Here is a 15594-nt window from a genome sequence, read left to right on the forward strand (position 1 = left end):
ATTTGTTCTGTCGTTTCTGGAGGATTCAATTGAAATTGCAACCAACTTTCTATGGCTTGTTTTAGAAATAGTGATATTTGGGAGATTATTTCCTTTTCAAATAACTGAAAATGAGTTCTTGTAATCTGAATAAACAACAACAAGGGTTTTGCAGAGGGGTCAAATACTTATTTCCCTCATTTAAAATGCAAATCAATTTATAAAAATGTTTGACATGTGTTTTTCAGGATTTTTTTTGTTGTTATTCTGTCTCACTGTTCAAATAAACCTACCATTAAAATTATAGACTGATCATGTCTTTGTCAGTGGGCAAACGTACAAAATCAGCAGGGGATCAAATACTTTTTTCCCTCACTGTATATAGAAAAAAATTAAGGGAACACAAAAATAACACATCCTAGATCTGAATGAATGAAATAATCTTATTAAATACTTTTTTCTTTACATAGTTGAATATGCTGACAACAAAATCACACAAAAATTAATCAATGTAAATCAAATTTATCAACCCATGGAGGTCTGGATTTGGAGTCACCCTCAAAATTAAAGTGGAAAACCACACTACAGGCTGATCCAACTTTGATGTAATGTCCTTAAAACAAGTCAAAATGAGGCTCAGTAGTGTGTGTGGACTCCACGTGCCTGTATGACCTCCCTACAACGCCTGGGCATGCTCCTGATGAGGTGGCGGATGGTCTCCTGAGGGATCTCCTCCCAGACCTGGACTAAAGCATCCCCCAACTCCTGGACAGTCTGTGGTGCAACGTGGCGTTGGTGGATGGAGCGAGACATGATGTCCCAGATGTGCTCAATTGGATTCAGGTCTGGGGAACGGGCGTGCCAGTCCATAGCATCAATGCCTTCCTCTTGCAGGAACTGCTGACACACTCCAGCCACATGAGGTCTAGCATTGTCTTGCATTAGGAGGAACCCAGGGCCAACCGCACCAGCATATGGTCTCACAAGGGGTCTGAGGATCTCATCTCGGTACCTAATGGCAGTCAGGCTACCTCTGGCGAGCACATGGAGGGCTGTGCGGCCCCCCAAAGAAATGCCACCCCACACCATGACTGACCCACCGCCAAACCGGTCATGCTGGAGGATGTTGCAGGCAGCAGAACGTTCTCCACGGCGTCTCCAGACTCTGTCACGTTTGTCACGTGCTCAGTGTGAACCTGCTTTCATCTGTGAAGAGCACAGGGTGCCAGTGGCGAATTTGCCAATCTTGGTGTTCTCTGGCAAATGCCAAACGTCCTGCACGGTGTTGGGCTGTAAGCACAACCCCCACCTGTTGACGTCGGGCCCTCATACCACCCTCATGGAGTCTGTTTCTGACTGTTTGAGCAGACACATGCACATTTGTGGCCTGCTGGAGGTCATTTTGCAGGGCTCTGGCAGTGCTCCTCCTGCTCCTCCTTGCACAAAGGCGGAGGTAGCAGTCCTGCTGCTGGGTTGTTGCCCTCCTACGGCCTCCTCCACGTCTCCTGATGTACTGGCCTGTCTCCTGGTAGCGCCTCCATGCTCTGGACACTACGCTGACAGACACAGCAAACCTTCTTGCCACAGCTCGCATTGATGTGCCATCCTGGATGAGCTACACTACCTGAGCCACTTGTGTGGGTTGTAGACTCCGTCTCATGCTACCACTAGAGTGAAAGCACCGGCAGCATTCAAAAGTGACCAAAACATCAGCCAGGAAGCATAGGAACAGAGAAGTGGTCTGTGGTCACCACCTGCAAAACCAGTCCTTTATTGGTGGTGTCTTGCTAATTGCCTATAATTTCCACCTGTTGTCTATTCCATTTGCACAACAGCATGTGAAATGTATTGTCAATCAGTGTTGCTTCCTAAGTGGACAGTTTGATTTCACAGAAGTGTGATTGACTTGGAGTTACATTGTGTTGTTTAAGTGTTCCCTTTAATTTTTTTGAGCAGTGTATTACTAGAGATTCTCCAAAATTGAAATGGTCCAGGCATTAACTCCAGTTGTACTTTATCAAATGCCTTTTCAAAGTCTGCTATGAATAGCAGGCCTGGTTTCCCAGATTTTTCATAGTGTTCTATTGTTTCCAGTACTTGCCTTATATTATCTCCAATGTATCGTCCATGTAAAAAACCTGTCTGATTAGAATGAATAATGTCCGACAATACCTTTTTTAAATTCTATGCACTATACATTTTGCTAGAATTTTTGCATCACAACACTGAAGTGTAAGGGGCCTCCAATTTTTTAAATGGACTGGATCTTTATATTTCCCACTATTTCCCATCCTGTTTCAGTAATAATGAGATCAGACCTTCTTCTTGAGTGTCAGATAATTAACCACTCCATTTACATAGGAGTGGTTAAAACATGCTAATAACGGTCATCTGAGTATATCAAAAAAGGTTTGGTATACCTCGACTGGTATGCTATCCAACCCTGGAGTTTTCTGGGAGTTAGTCTTTAATTGCATCCAGAAGTTCCTCCTCTGTAATTTCTCCTTCACATGAGTCTTTCTGTATGGCTGTTAATTTTACATTATCAATAGAAAAAAATCCCTACAATTAGCTTCAGTTAGAGTAGATGGAGGCGACTGAAATTAAAACATATGCTTAAAGTACTTTGCCGCCTCCTTCAAAATATCATTTGGTGAATCATGGGTGACTCCGTCATTTGTAACCAGTTTCAGTAAATTATTTTTGGTAGCATTTCTATGTTGAAGATTAAAAACGATTATGGTGCATTTTTCCCCATATTCCATCCAGTTTGCTTTATTTTTATAATATACAGTGCCTTGCAAAAGTATTCATCCCACTTGGCATTTTTCCTAATTTGTTGCATTACAACCTGTAATTTAAATCGATTTTTATTTGGATTTAATGTAATGGACATACACAAAATAGTACAAATTGGTGAAGTGAAATAACTTGTTTCAAAAGATTCTAACAAATAAATAACGGAAAAGTGATGCGTGCATATGTATTCACCCCCTTTGCTATGAAGCCCCTAAATAAGATCTGTTGCAACCAATTACCTTCAGAAGTCATATAATTAGTTAGATTGCACACAGGTGGACTTTATTTAAGTGTCACATGATCTGTCACATGATCACAGTGTATATATACACCTGTTCTGAAAGGCCCCAGAGTCTGCAACACCACTAAGCAAGGGGCACCACCAAGCAAGCAAGTGGCACCATGAAGACCAAGGAGCTCTCCAAACAGGTCAGGGACAAAGTTGTGGAGGAGTACAGATCAGGGTTGGGTTATAAAAAAATATCTGTACTTTGAACATCCCACCGTTAAATCCATTATTACAAAATGGAAAGAATATGGCACCACAACAAACCTGCCAAGAGAGGGCCGCCCACCAAAACTCACGGACCAGGCAAGGAGGGCATTAATCAGAGGCAACAAAGAGACCAAAGATAACCCTGAAGGAGCTGCAAAGTTCCACAGCGGAGATTAGAGTATCTGTCCATAGGACCACTTTAAGCCGTACACTCCACAGAGCTGGGCTTTAAGGAAAGAGTGGCCAGACAAAAGCCATTGCTTAAAGAAAAAAATAAGCAAACACGTTTGGTGTTCGCCAAAAGGCATGTGGGAGACTCCCCAAACATATGGAAGAAGGTACTCTGGTCAGATGAGACTAAAATTGAACTTTTTGGCCATCAAGGAATACGCTATGTCTGGCGCAAACCCAACTCCTCTCATCACCCCGAGAACACCATGGTGGTGGCAGCATCATGCTGTGGGGATGTTTTTCATCGGCAGGGACTGGGAAACTGGTCATAATTGATGGAATGATGGATGGCGCTAAAACAGGGACATTCTTGAGGGAAACCTGTTTCAGTCTTCCAGAGATTTGAGACTGGAAGACCAGCAGGACAATGACCCTAAGCATATTGCTAAAGCAACACTCGGGTGGTTTAAGGGGAAACATTTAAATGTATTGGAATGGCCTAGTCAAAGCCCAGACCTCAATCCAATTGAGAATCTGTGGTATGACTTAAAGATTGCTGTACACCAGCGGAACCCATCCAACTTGAAGGAGTTGGAGCAGTTTTGCCTTGAAGAATGGGCAAAAATCCCAGTGGCTAGATGTGCCAAGCTTATAGAGACATACCCCAAGAGACTTTCAGCTGTCATTGCTGCAAAAGGTGGACGAATAGTTATGCACGCTCAAGTTTTCTGTTTCTTTGTCTTATTTCTTGTTTGTTTCACAATAAAAAAATGTTGCATCTTCAAAGTGATAGGCATGTTGTGTAAATAAAATCACCAAAAAATCCATTTTAATTCCAGGTTGTAATGCAACAAAATAGGAAAAATGCCAAGGGGGGTGAATACTTTCGCAAGCCACTGTATTACACTTGATCTTTCTTGAATAAGTTTCTCAATTTATTTTTGTTTTTCCTCTAATGTATTCTGAGCCTCTATGTTAGTTTTTATTGCTATCAAAGTAGTCTTTGCTTACCTGGCAGAATCATGATTTATTTGCAGCAATCCAATTTGTTTTGAAAACTCCTTCACAAGTGACCTACAGAAACACAGTTAGCTAAACACTACTGTCTGGCTGGTGCACAGACAGTTAAAGAGTAACTACACAAAAAAAAATCACAATTTCTCAGATCTTTCCAGGACTTCAAATGGTCCCCTGATGTGGTTTAAGCATTGTTGTGGACTCAGAACATCTGTTGATTTTCTATTAAAAAGTAAGATTTTTGAGAGCGAAAACCTGTTACTGTGGTATCCTTTTGGTATGAAGTACCCTGTCTTTCAAAGATGATTCGTAAAATCCAAATGACTTCACAGATCTTCATTGTAAAGGGTTTAAACAGTTTCCCATGCTTGTTCAATGAACCATAAACAATTAATGAACATGCACCTGTGGAACGGTCGTTAAGACACTAACAGCTTACAGACGGTAGGCAATTAAGGTCACAGTTATGAAAACCTAGGACTCTAAAGAGTATGCAAGTCATCTGTTAACATCAAATTATTGATTTCATGAACCTTGTTTCTTAAGCTACATATGTTAACGTGGGCTATTTTTAACACTTTTCTGGGATGCTTGATATTTTTTTTTGCTTTTACTGGGAAGCTTAGAAGAGGTAGACATACTCAGGTTATTTTTTATAAGTGCTGGGTGAGCTGCACACAGCTAACAATATTACTCTGGGTCATAGGCATATGAGTACTGCATACAATAGCTGTAGGATCAGCAGAGGCATTCCAGGCAGTAAGAGGGACATCAATTAGGTTATTTACATTGTCTTCCAACGCCCCTAGGATAATGTACATTTGTTGAATCATTATGACAACTCAGTGACACAATGGTAGGGATTAAATGAGCTGGACTTGGGTCATTGTCTCAACACAGCCTTATAATGCTGTGAAAGGATCCTGGAACCCAAATGATTTGGGTGGATCCCATCCTCCTTATAATACAAGCTTTGTTTCCAGAAGGTATCAACATTTTCAATAAATGTTACACCCACAGAGCTGCAATAGTCTTGTATCCAGTTATGGAGGGCTAAAAGTCTGCTGAACCATTCAATGCCATGATTTGGGGAGGCATTGGAGTTGGGGAGAATCTCAGAGGCTCTATTCCAAGTAGAGACACTACAAAGGGGGCAGATGCCACTCTCCCTCACTGGGGCTTAGTTTCCAAAGTTAACCTATTACAAGATCACATAGAACATTCTGAACTCTGAATTTCTATTCATAATTTCTAAGACAAAGTAGTTTATCATTGTCCTGATATGTGGATGATGGCTCCACTGAGGTGTCCCCCTGTCTGTGTCTGAAAGGTATGTCTTTATTTCAGGAGGTGCTGATGATGTTGGACAACTATGTGCGGGACTTTAAAGCTCTGATCGACTGGATCCAGCTGCAGGAGAAGTTGGAGAAAACAGATGCCCAGAACAGGTGATCTATCTATGCCTAGGCTCTCTTCTCTTCTTTTCTCCCTCTCTGTCTCTTCCTCTCCCTTTCTCTCGCTCCCTGAGGGGAACCGCTAAGTGCCATCTCTACTCCCTGGCTTTGAGTCACAAACACACTAGATCAATAGGCTTGCCTTGGCTGTAATTCAAGGCGATCCACCAGTTTATTTGCTCCTCTTTAACACAATGACCACAACACCCGTAAATGAATTAAGGTATAAAAATCCAAGTTTTTAAGTTGCCTCCCAAGTTTAAGTTGCCTCGATCAGTCAACCTGAAACTTTTGTGTGTGTTTTTGTGTTCCCATAAATTGAATTGTTTTTAGCTAAAGTGAGATACAAATCGGCCGCTATGGTACTACAGTATATTACAAGTTTATGAAACATTTATTATTTTATTTGTCCTCTCTGAATTTAGACCCACGTCTTTGGCATGGGAAGTGCGTAAGATGTCCCCAGGTCGTCATGTGATGCCCAGCCCGTCATCTGACAGGATCGTCCCCTCTCCTAGTGCTCGCCGTGCCCTCAACTTTGGGTAAGATTTCTCCATCTCATTTCTGGTTCGGTTGACAGCCCTAATCTCCACTGTTTCTGATTTGAACTAAAAGTGCTTACCATCATGTTAATGTAATGACTGCCAGTCATTATGAACACACACCATTATACAGTAGTCATCAGAATCCCTCCTCACTTTACTCCCCATCAGCACATTCTGGGAAGCAGCATGTCCTCTGTTTCCTCTCCGCTATATTACGTGTAATACAGTCAGCCATCATTACATGTTCACAGTTAGAGTAAAGGGAACACAAATGCTAATTTAACAAAAAGGCCATTAAAACCTCTAATTAATAAATCAATGTGCAATATAATGTGCCAACTGGTCTGGGTTGGTAGAGGCTGCTCTGTGATCTCCTGGTAAGGGGATTGATTGCTGATGTTGAGGCATTTGTTTAATGTAATTTGTTGAGTCCCTCACTAGCCTCGCCACAGAAACGATAAAAGTGTGGTTAAAGACTGCTGAAGCATCAGTTCAATATGTGCAGTGCCCTGTAATCGGATGCTGCAGGAAATGGGTATTGATCATTAGGGAGGTTTGTAGACCCTGAGAGTGTTGGGAGGAAAGCCTGGGTCAGACACCAGCCTGGGAGAGGCAGATGGAGCTGCTCACCTTATGGTCAACTCTTATTACTCTTGCTGGAGTAGTCAGTGACGTCACAGCCATTGTTTAGAACAGTGTTCACCAACCGGTCGATCTTCAAGGCATTCCTAGTCGATTTATTTATTTGTATTTGTGTTACGCTGTTGGCGGTAGGTGCACTTGATTCAGAGGCACTGCGCACCGGGTTGGCAACGTGTTCCCATTTTGATCCACTTCATTTGTCTGAAAAGCAGACCGGGAGATCTGTGGCTAAATCGAGTGCACCTACTGCGCTGGCCAATCGGATAGCTCAAATCACCGTGCCTATGGCTACCACGACCCCGGCCACAGTTTGATACTAGCCTACCTGAGATTTCATAACTTTTAAAACCATGACCGTAGAGAGACTGTCAAAGAATATAGCAAAGAGCTGCTGTTTTTATGAGTGAGTTTGTCAAATTTTTATTCAACACTATTACAAAACATAAAACATGCTTCTCCCTACTTCCACTCGTGCTGCAATGATTGAGTAGCCAAGTGTATCGATAGCCCTGCGTTTTTATTATTAGGAGCTTGTCGTGTCTATTTAAATATTGAAGAATATTTCACTTTCTCTGGTCATAGGATCAACATGAATTTGTGCATGAGGCAGATGCGGTCCTACTCGAGTTTCGCCATCAGGTGGAAGATGGTATCCCTTCTCTCTGATCAGTCTCACCGGAGGAAAGGAAGGAGAGAGCAGGGACCATGAGAGGCGGACACTCTGTTGCTCTCTCCCTCCCTCTGCTGAGATTAATGCCGTGTTCAAAACAACTGGTAACTCGGAAATCTGCAACTTCAGTGCGTTCAAGACAACTGGAAACACTGGGGAAAAAAACAAGCTCCCTCTGGGAAAAATCATTTTCAACGGTCATCCTACTCAGAATTCCAAGTCGGAAACTCTGGCATACTTCTAGAGCTTTGACTTTCCAACCTGAAGATCACTCGTTGATGTGACGAGGTGAAATGAAGGAGTCAGGCGCAGGAGGTAAAATACCGAAGTACAGAGTTTAATGCGTTCACATATATCAAACGCCCCAAGCGTCAAAAGGAACAAGCTCAAGGGAAAACATCCACCTTGGTATAAATACAATATTGAGTAGCTCAACCGAGCTAACATGCTCTCACAATAAACAATCACTCACAAAGACAAGGGGAACAGAGGGAACACTTATACACATACTATTTAGGGGAATGAGCACCAGGTGTGTGTGATTGACAAGACATGACAAGTGGAGTGATGAGAATGAGATCGGCAGTAGCTAGTACTCCGGTGACGACGAACGCCGAAGCCTGCCCGAACAAGGAGGAGGGGCAGCCTCGGTGGACATCGTGACAGTTGACCTCGTTTTTTTTTTCAGAGTTTCCAGTTGGCTTGAAAGCACCATGACCATCAGTCCAGTAAACTAAAAAAGCACCATGACCATCAGATACAGGTACCATCAGTCCAGTAAAATAAAAAAGCAAATTATTTAAATTTATGCTCAGCTGTTCGCCTCGCAAGTGCTACACCAACTGATTTATTTTGTTATCAAAGCTCGAGTTTTGAAATATATTATGGTCTGATAAGAACAATATTGGCAGGCCAGGCAGATGGCCAATATGCTGTGATAATGTATTAGGCCTAATGCACAAACGTCATTCCTACAGAAATGTTTTTATTAGGTTAATGTTACGTTTTTTAAATCTGAGCGGTAGATCTGCGCTTGCTTTTTGACTGCTAAAGTGATCTTGACTCTGAAAAGGTTGGTGACCACTGGTGTAAAATGTACTGTTGGACCGGCAGTTGTGTAGAGGAGAGGCTGTGTCTATCAAAACAAATGATTTACATGATCTCTGTGGTGAAATGCTTCTGTGTATGTTGACATTGCTGTCTTCTGGTTTTGAGTGATTTGTGTTTATCTCTCCAGTGGTCCTCCACCCACACTGGCCGTAGCTCGTCTGTCCCACACAGGCCCCAGCTGGGCTGACCGGGTCAAGTCCTCCCAGTCCCTTCCTGTCCCCAGCCAAGTCAACAACTGTCCCGCAGAGAAACCAGGTAAGCAGAGCCCCCGCATGAAATTTAGAGGCTGAACTATATGATCCTTACATGGTTTGTGGGTCCTTTTATAATCAGTGCATGTAAACCCCTCTCAGGGTGTGTATCCTCTTCTGATTGATGTCTGTGGAGCAACACTTCTAATGAGTCTGTGTGTCCTTCACTGTGTCCAGGTAAGAAGGACTCTGAGGGCTGGGAGACAGTCCAGCGTGGGCGTCCTGCACGGCCTCGCTCTGCCGCCATCGTAGCCAAGGTCAGCCCGGTCCTGGCCCACATCAGCCCTAAAGACGACAGCAACAAGGAGAACCAGCAGCTCCCTGGCAAGCCCTGCCCCATGAACGAAGACGAGGGTCAATGTGAACAGCCAATCCCTGAGGAGCCCGACTCCCTGGAGGAAACGACAGGAGACTCAAAGAAGGGTCACATGATGGAGGTACTGAGTAGGGATGGGGGTTTTAAATAATTTCACTATTTGAATAGTATCATGAATTATTTTCAGATATCTTGTGTTGTTTAGTATTCGTATTTTTTTTTAAACGTAGCTACGTTTTTTACCTGAGCACTCCTGCTTGAGGTAGAGAGGCTGGCGCGCATTCAGACCCTTCTTCTCTATTGCTGCAGCTTCGGAGGGCGGTGTGTGTAGCGAGCAGACTGAGGGAGAGCGAGAGAGACGCCAAGGCAACTCGGTTACAGCCAAGACCATCTAACTTGTAGCAGCCACAATGTTATTTATCATCCCATATAACATTGCTTGTCTTAACTGGAGTAGCCTATAGAAGCTAGCTAGCTAGGCTATTTGAGGCCACAAGCTGTGCTTTCTTCCCAACCCCATTCAGATAAAACAACAGCCTACCTGTTGGTTGCTCGTTGTATCCTACTCCTTCTCATTTCGCTGACTTTTAATTCCGTAATTGTATCCCATCTTGCATTGCATTAGTGAACTCTCACTCCACTTGCTACACATTGAGCCTATTTGCCGCTTTGATTGGCCAACATAACAAGCGGCACACGTGAAGGCTACCAGTCTTTTTTATGGGGCGCACTGTGCATACAAACCCTATTGAAGAGTTTGTTGTTTTATTAAATTAATCATTTGAAATGTCATGGTATATCCTTGTATGTAAGAATGTCACATTTATATTTTAATTTAATTTAGAAAAAGCCTTTTCAGTGTTAAAATCAGGTAGAAATGTATTGCAAAAATGAATACTCACAAGTATTCTAATACAAACGTCCGTTCGGATATTCAAATAACCGTGCACATCCCTAGTACTGAGCCCTGAAGTCACTCACTCTCCCAGCAGTCCCCAGATATCAATTATTCAGGAAGACAGGAGACGTGGAGCAGAGTAACACAAGACTGTTTTATCAGTTACATTGTATTTGTTTTGGGCTCCACAGTATTCATAGAGAGCCTGTCCAGACAGGGCATATCAGTTTTAACACAATTGCTCGTATACTGACACTTCAGAAGCAGAAATATGCAATTTTCCCTCTCATTAAATAAATACTCATTGCCTCAGAACACACTGGGTATGGGTGTATTCTAGGCATTGCTTATTTGAAATACACATTTCATGTATTTCCACATTGAGTTTATTTGATGTTTTGATGAGAATTGAATGTTTAGGGCATGTTAGTGCCAACCTCCCTGCATGATGTGTGTTTTCAGCTGTGTGTTAATTTTTTTTATTTGTGTTTTACTGCTCTCATGAAATGCTTGGAATATGCATGTCTTGAATGGTATGTGTGTGATTGTGTCGGTACAGCCCCCAGCAGACAGTGTTCAAGACTCGGGGCAGTGTGTCAACACACCCTGTGAGGACACGCCTCCCCCCATACCAGCCCCAACCCCTACCCTTTACCTTACCAAAGACCCAGACCCTACGATATTCCCAGCCATAGCCCTACCAGTCCCTGCCCTAGCTCTCCCTCCGTCCCTAGACCCGGCCCAGACGGACGGGCCCTGTGCTCTGGGGGACAAGGGGGCTGCGGGGGGCACGTCACAGGGCACTGCAACATCTGCTCCAGGACAGGCTGAGGCTCCCATGGCAGCGGTGAAACTGGAGAGTGTGCTGGACCCTAAAGAGCTTTCCACTGTGAGTGCTGAGAGATGGAGGAGCAGAGGGAGGGGAGGGCTCAGGGCAGGGGGGTCATGGATTCCCGTGGGCCTTCAGCGCCTAAACAAAGTCATTTTACAGATCCTCCAGCCACAATGTGCTAACATGACAGGCGGCACAGCCCCCTCAGAACAGCCCTGTGCCAGGTAGGCAGGACAGTTTGCGTGTGGGTGTTGGTGGTTGGCTGTGAGAGGATGTCCATGGGGCTCCTGTTGTGAGAACTCAGAAAGCAGTGTCTGTCATGTTTGTTGCTGGTACTCCTGAAGTGGCTGGCCCAGTTGTTATGCTGTGTTAAGGAAGTGGACACTAATCAAAACTTGACTGTGGCAGGGTGTCCAGTTCAGGGACAGGTTCAGCCCAAAGGGCCAGGTGTCATGGCATGTGTACAATGGCCTTGTCAGGTGTTAGTTTGTTTTCTGTAGCTAGTCTCCACTGTGCATTAAGTGATCAGCAACCGTCCTGTGTCAGGTTTATTACTGCCTCGTTTGGCATCATAAGTAGTCTCTCTGGAGTTAATCGGGGAGATCCTCCTTCACTAGCAGGGCTACTGTCATAGATACCTCCACAGCACTTTAACCTCTTATGAAGGCCATTCATTATACCTAGAGATGGAGGTCTTTTTAAATGGTCTACAGGGAAAGTTATCTAAGCTCTGATCAAACACAGGCAGACCTGGTCTTAGTGCTGGGCCAGGCCAGACACCTATTTGGGTGGCTCAGATAAGCCCAGTGCTGTTTAGACTGCACTGCTGGCCCCTAGTTAGAGAGAAACTGCCTCAGTGGTGAGAGAAACCTCTCCCTCATTAAGTTAGACTGGAGCTCTGGTCTCTCTGGACTGGAGTGCTGCTAACTGTCTGTCCTCCCTGATAGTAATTGGATGGCAGTTAGCCTAGCGGTTAGAGTATAACTGAAAGGTCGCTGGTTCGAATCCCTGAGCCGACAAGGTGAAAAATATGTCTGTGCCCTTGAGCAAGGCACTTAACCCTAATTGCTATTGTAAGTCGCTCTGAATAAGAGCGTCTGCTAAATGACTAAAATGTAAATGTAATTTGTGACTACGGAAAAACTGTTTGTTAAGTTCATGTTGTAAGTATAAAGATTAATAGAAATTGAGACATTTTGGGCTCCATCAGGCTATTTAGACTAATCTAGTAAGTATTTATTCCTTACACCTATTTCAGTGTTTTGAACCTTGTCAGTGAAATGGTCCCATAGTTGTGCCTCCTTCCACCATCTCGTCATCATCACAGTGAACTTGTTCTGCATGACTCCTGAATGCTTCCTCACCTGTGATCTTGTGATCGATCGTGTGGTGCAGTTTGTGCTTTTGGGTTTGTTATTTTCTGTTTTTACATTGTTATGATACTAGGGGTCTTGAGAACTTTTCAAAATGGTACCGTTAGAGCTGTATGAAATTAAGACTTATTGCTCTTGAATATAAAATGATATAGTGAAACCTGAATGAGTGAGGAACGTGCTGTATGTGAGTCTACGTGTGTGCCGTGTGTCCAGCCCCAGTCCATGGCAGAGGTCCTGGCAAAGAAGGAGGAACTGGCTGACCGTCTGGAGAAGGCTAACGAGGAGGCTATCGCCAGCGCCATCGCTGAAGAGGAACAGCTGACCAGAGAGATCCAGGCTGAGAACAACGACCTGGAGACTGACAACGAGAGTGACTTCTCTGTAAGACACAGACCCCACACACTCACAATTTTCTTTGGTCATATGAAAATAAAAAAATAAAAAGGTGAAGTGGTATGATCTCTTTCCCCAGGTCTTGAGTTTTGCTGGCCTTGTAATATCCATATGATTGCCACTGATCGTGAACTGATTATCTCTCCCCCAGGCCAGCATTGGCAGTGGAGGTGGATTCAACATGGATTGGAGTGACATGTTAGCCGACTATGATGGTAAATCTCTTTTCTGTTTAGTTGTAATTTATCTATAATGAAATGGGTTGAGTGTTGATGCTCTTGCTAAAGACACAGATGTGGTCAATGTCCAGACTCACCTCTCTCTGCAGCGCGGGAGCCGTGGCGTCAGAGCACCTCCTGGGGGGACATCGTGGAGGAGGAGCCTTCCAGACCGCCTGGCCATGGAATCCACATGCACGAGAAACTGTCCTCCCCATCTCGCAAAAGGTGAGACGCGCACACACACTCTCATGTCGCACTGACGTTTGTCAGAGAAAAGATCTTGGTACATGTCAAAATTCACTCCTACTGTGCGTTGGACGATTGGGGGAGAGGACAGGATGGCAGGTGTAAGTTTAGTTTTTTCTGTCTTTGTTGGCAGAACCATCGCAGTCTAAGAAGAAACATGAAGAGAAGCAGCTGAAGGCCCAGCAGCTCCGAGAAAAACTGCGGGATGAGAAGACCCACAAACTGCAGAAGCTACTGGAGAGGGTGAGTGGCCATGCAACACAGAGCCAACGGGAAACACCACAGTCTTGCTTAGCCCAGCTCAGCCTGGCCACGAGGAGAGCTTCTGTCAGCACACTGCCAAATAGAATCACTAAATAACAGAGGCCAGCTCTCAGTCTCTGTCCAGCTGGCCACAGACGCGTCTGGGAGAGACGTAGCCCAAACTCAAGTCTTTCATGACGTTTGTTTTTGTTCTCCAGGCCCTCGTGAGATGAGTGTGCCCTTCAATAATCTGGAGTATTAACCACATAAGTACATGAAGTGGTATATATTCACATGAATCCCTGTGGACATCGTACCAGAGCGGGTAGCAGCAAATGCTTTGAATGCAAGACACCATAATAGTGTCTGCCTTGGTTAGAGAAATGTACATGAGTGAAATGAGCTGACCCAAGCTGTCTGTCCCTCACTCTCTTTTTTCCCCCTCACAGGAGAAGGAGGTCAGGAAATGGAAGGAGGAGTTGTTGGACCAGAGGCGGAGGATGATGGAGGAGAAGTTACTCCATGCAGAGTTCAAGCGGGAGCTGCAGCTCCAGGCCATAGTGAAGAAGGCTCAGGAGGAGGATGCCAAGGTACAGGACTGGGACACTGCACACCTAGCTACATGTCCAAGTATTGAATCATTTTCCTAATTAGATGTTCCTTTTGTTAATACTTTTTTGGACACTGAGAATGTTCTTAAAACCAAAGAAATAGGATCACACAAAAAAGCAATGGCAAACTAGACTAGAGGCAGACTTAAAACTATTGTTATAATAATCACCTTTTTTGTAGCTCACTGAGTCAGGCTTGTTGACCAGTCCCTTGTGTCTGTCTCTGTGCAGGTGAATGAGATAGCATTCATCAACACTCTGGAAGCCCAGAACAAGAGGCACGACGTGCTGGCCAAGCTGAACGAGTACGAGCAGCGCCTCAACGAGCTGCAGGAGGAGAGAGGCAGGAGACAGGAGGAGAAGCAGGCCAGAGACGAGGCTGTACAGGTAACAATGGACAGCAGCAGCTCCCCCTCTCGCCCCCAGACCTCTCTGCCTTACCACAGTATACAGTCTCACTGACTGGCTGTGGTTCCTGTCTGTCTCCCCAGGAGCGTAAGCGGGCTCTGGAGGCAGAACGGCAGGCGCGGGTGGAGGAGCTGCTTATGAGGAGGAAGGAGCAGGAGGCACGAATCGAGCAGCAGAAGCAGGAGAAATAGAGGGCCAGGGAGGACGCTGCACGAGAGAGGGCCAGGTCTGTACCCCCTGGCTCAGTCGGAATCACCCATCTGTTTTGTACTGTCAAATGAGGCCCTCAATGTGCTTAGTCTGAAATAGATCCTCTCCTCACTGTTCCAGTCTGTTGTTCTCTCCACAGAGACCGAGAGGAGCGTCTGGCTGCCCTCAGCGCTGCTCAACAGGAGGCCATGGAGGAACTGCAGAAGAAGATTCAGATGAAGGTTAGTGAGGCTGCTGCACAATCTCACTCCTGCCTCTCAGTTATAGATCAGGGCCCGTATCCACATAGCATCTCAGATTGGTTTTTTATATTACCGTTATATCAACACACTTTGACATCAAATCACTTGCTGATAATGTTGCATAAAATGTTTGAAAGGTCTATCATTTATTTTCATCCAACACAATGGAAGTTAACATGGGCCCTAGATGCCTTTTAATTGCCCAATTTCTAGGCATGCCCAGTTTAGGCATATTTTTTAACAACGTGTTATTGCGCTCCAAAGGGATAACTTGAAATGACTTGATGTAGGTTAAAAATATGTGATTATTTATTAGCCTATTTGGTTATAAGTATTTAGGCATATCATTTGAAATAGGGCTCATGTGGAATCATTTTCAAAAGCATGTAAGTCTAGATTATTTGTGGATTGATCATATAGAAATATCTAAACATTCTTTCAACCTCTCCAAAGCAATTGCATGT

At 44.3% G+C, this 15594-nt stretch overlaps 1 protein-coding gene across 1 annotated transcript in view; it reads left to right on the top strand.

Moving 5' to 3' along the window:
• LOC121576611 (S phase cyclin A-associated protein in the endoplasmic reticulum-like) overlaps positions 1–15594 on the top strand; it is a 117832-nt gene that overhangs the window by 19226 nt on the left and 83012 nt on the right. The window contains 12 exon segments of the mRNA XM_041889878.2: positions 5810–5910; positions 6342–6458; positions 9011–9138; positions 9312–9540; positions 12757–12937; positions 13101–13164; positions 13278–13420; positions 13561–13659; positions 14109–14249; positions 14502–14657; positions 14762–14904; positions 15028–15109. Of these exon segments, the coding sequence (XP_041745812.2) occupies positions 5810–5910; positions 6342–6458; positions 9011–9138; positions 9312–9540; positions 12757–12937; positions 13101–13164; positions 13278–13420; positions 13561–13659; positions 14109–14249; positions 14502–14657; positions 14762–14904; positions 15028–15109 (1584 nt within the window).

This window comes from Coregonus clupeaformis, chromosome 11 (assembly GCF_020615455.1).
Source record: "Coregonus clupeaformis isolate EN_2021a chromosome 11, ASM2061545v1, whole genome shotgun sequence".
Taxonomy (NCBI): domain Eukaryota; kingdom Metazoa; phylum Chordata; class Actinopteri; order Salmoniformes; family Salmonidae; genus Coregonus; species Coregonus clupeaformis.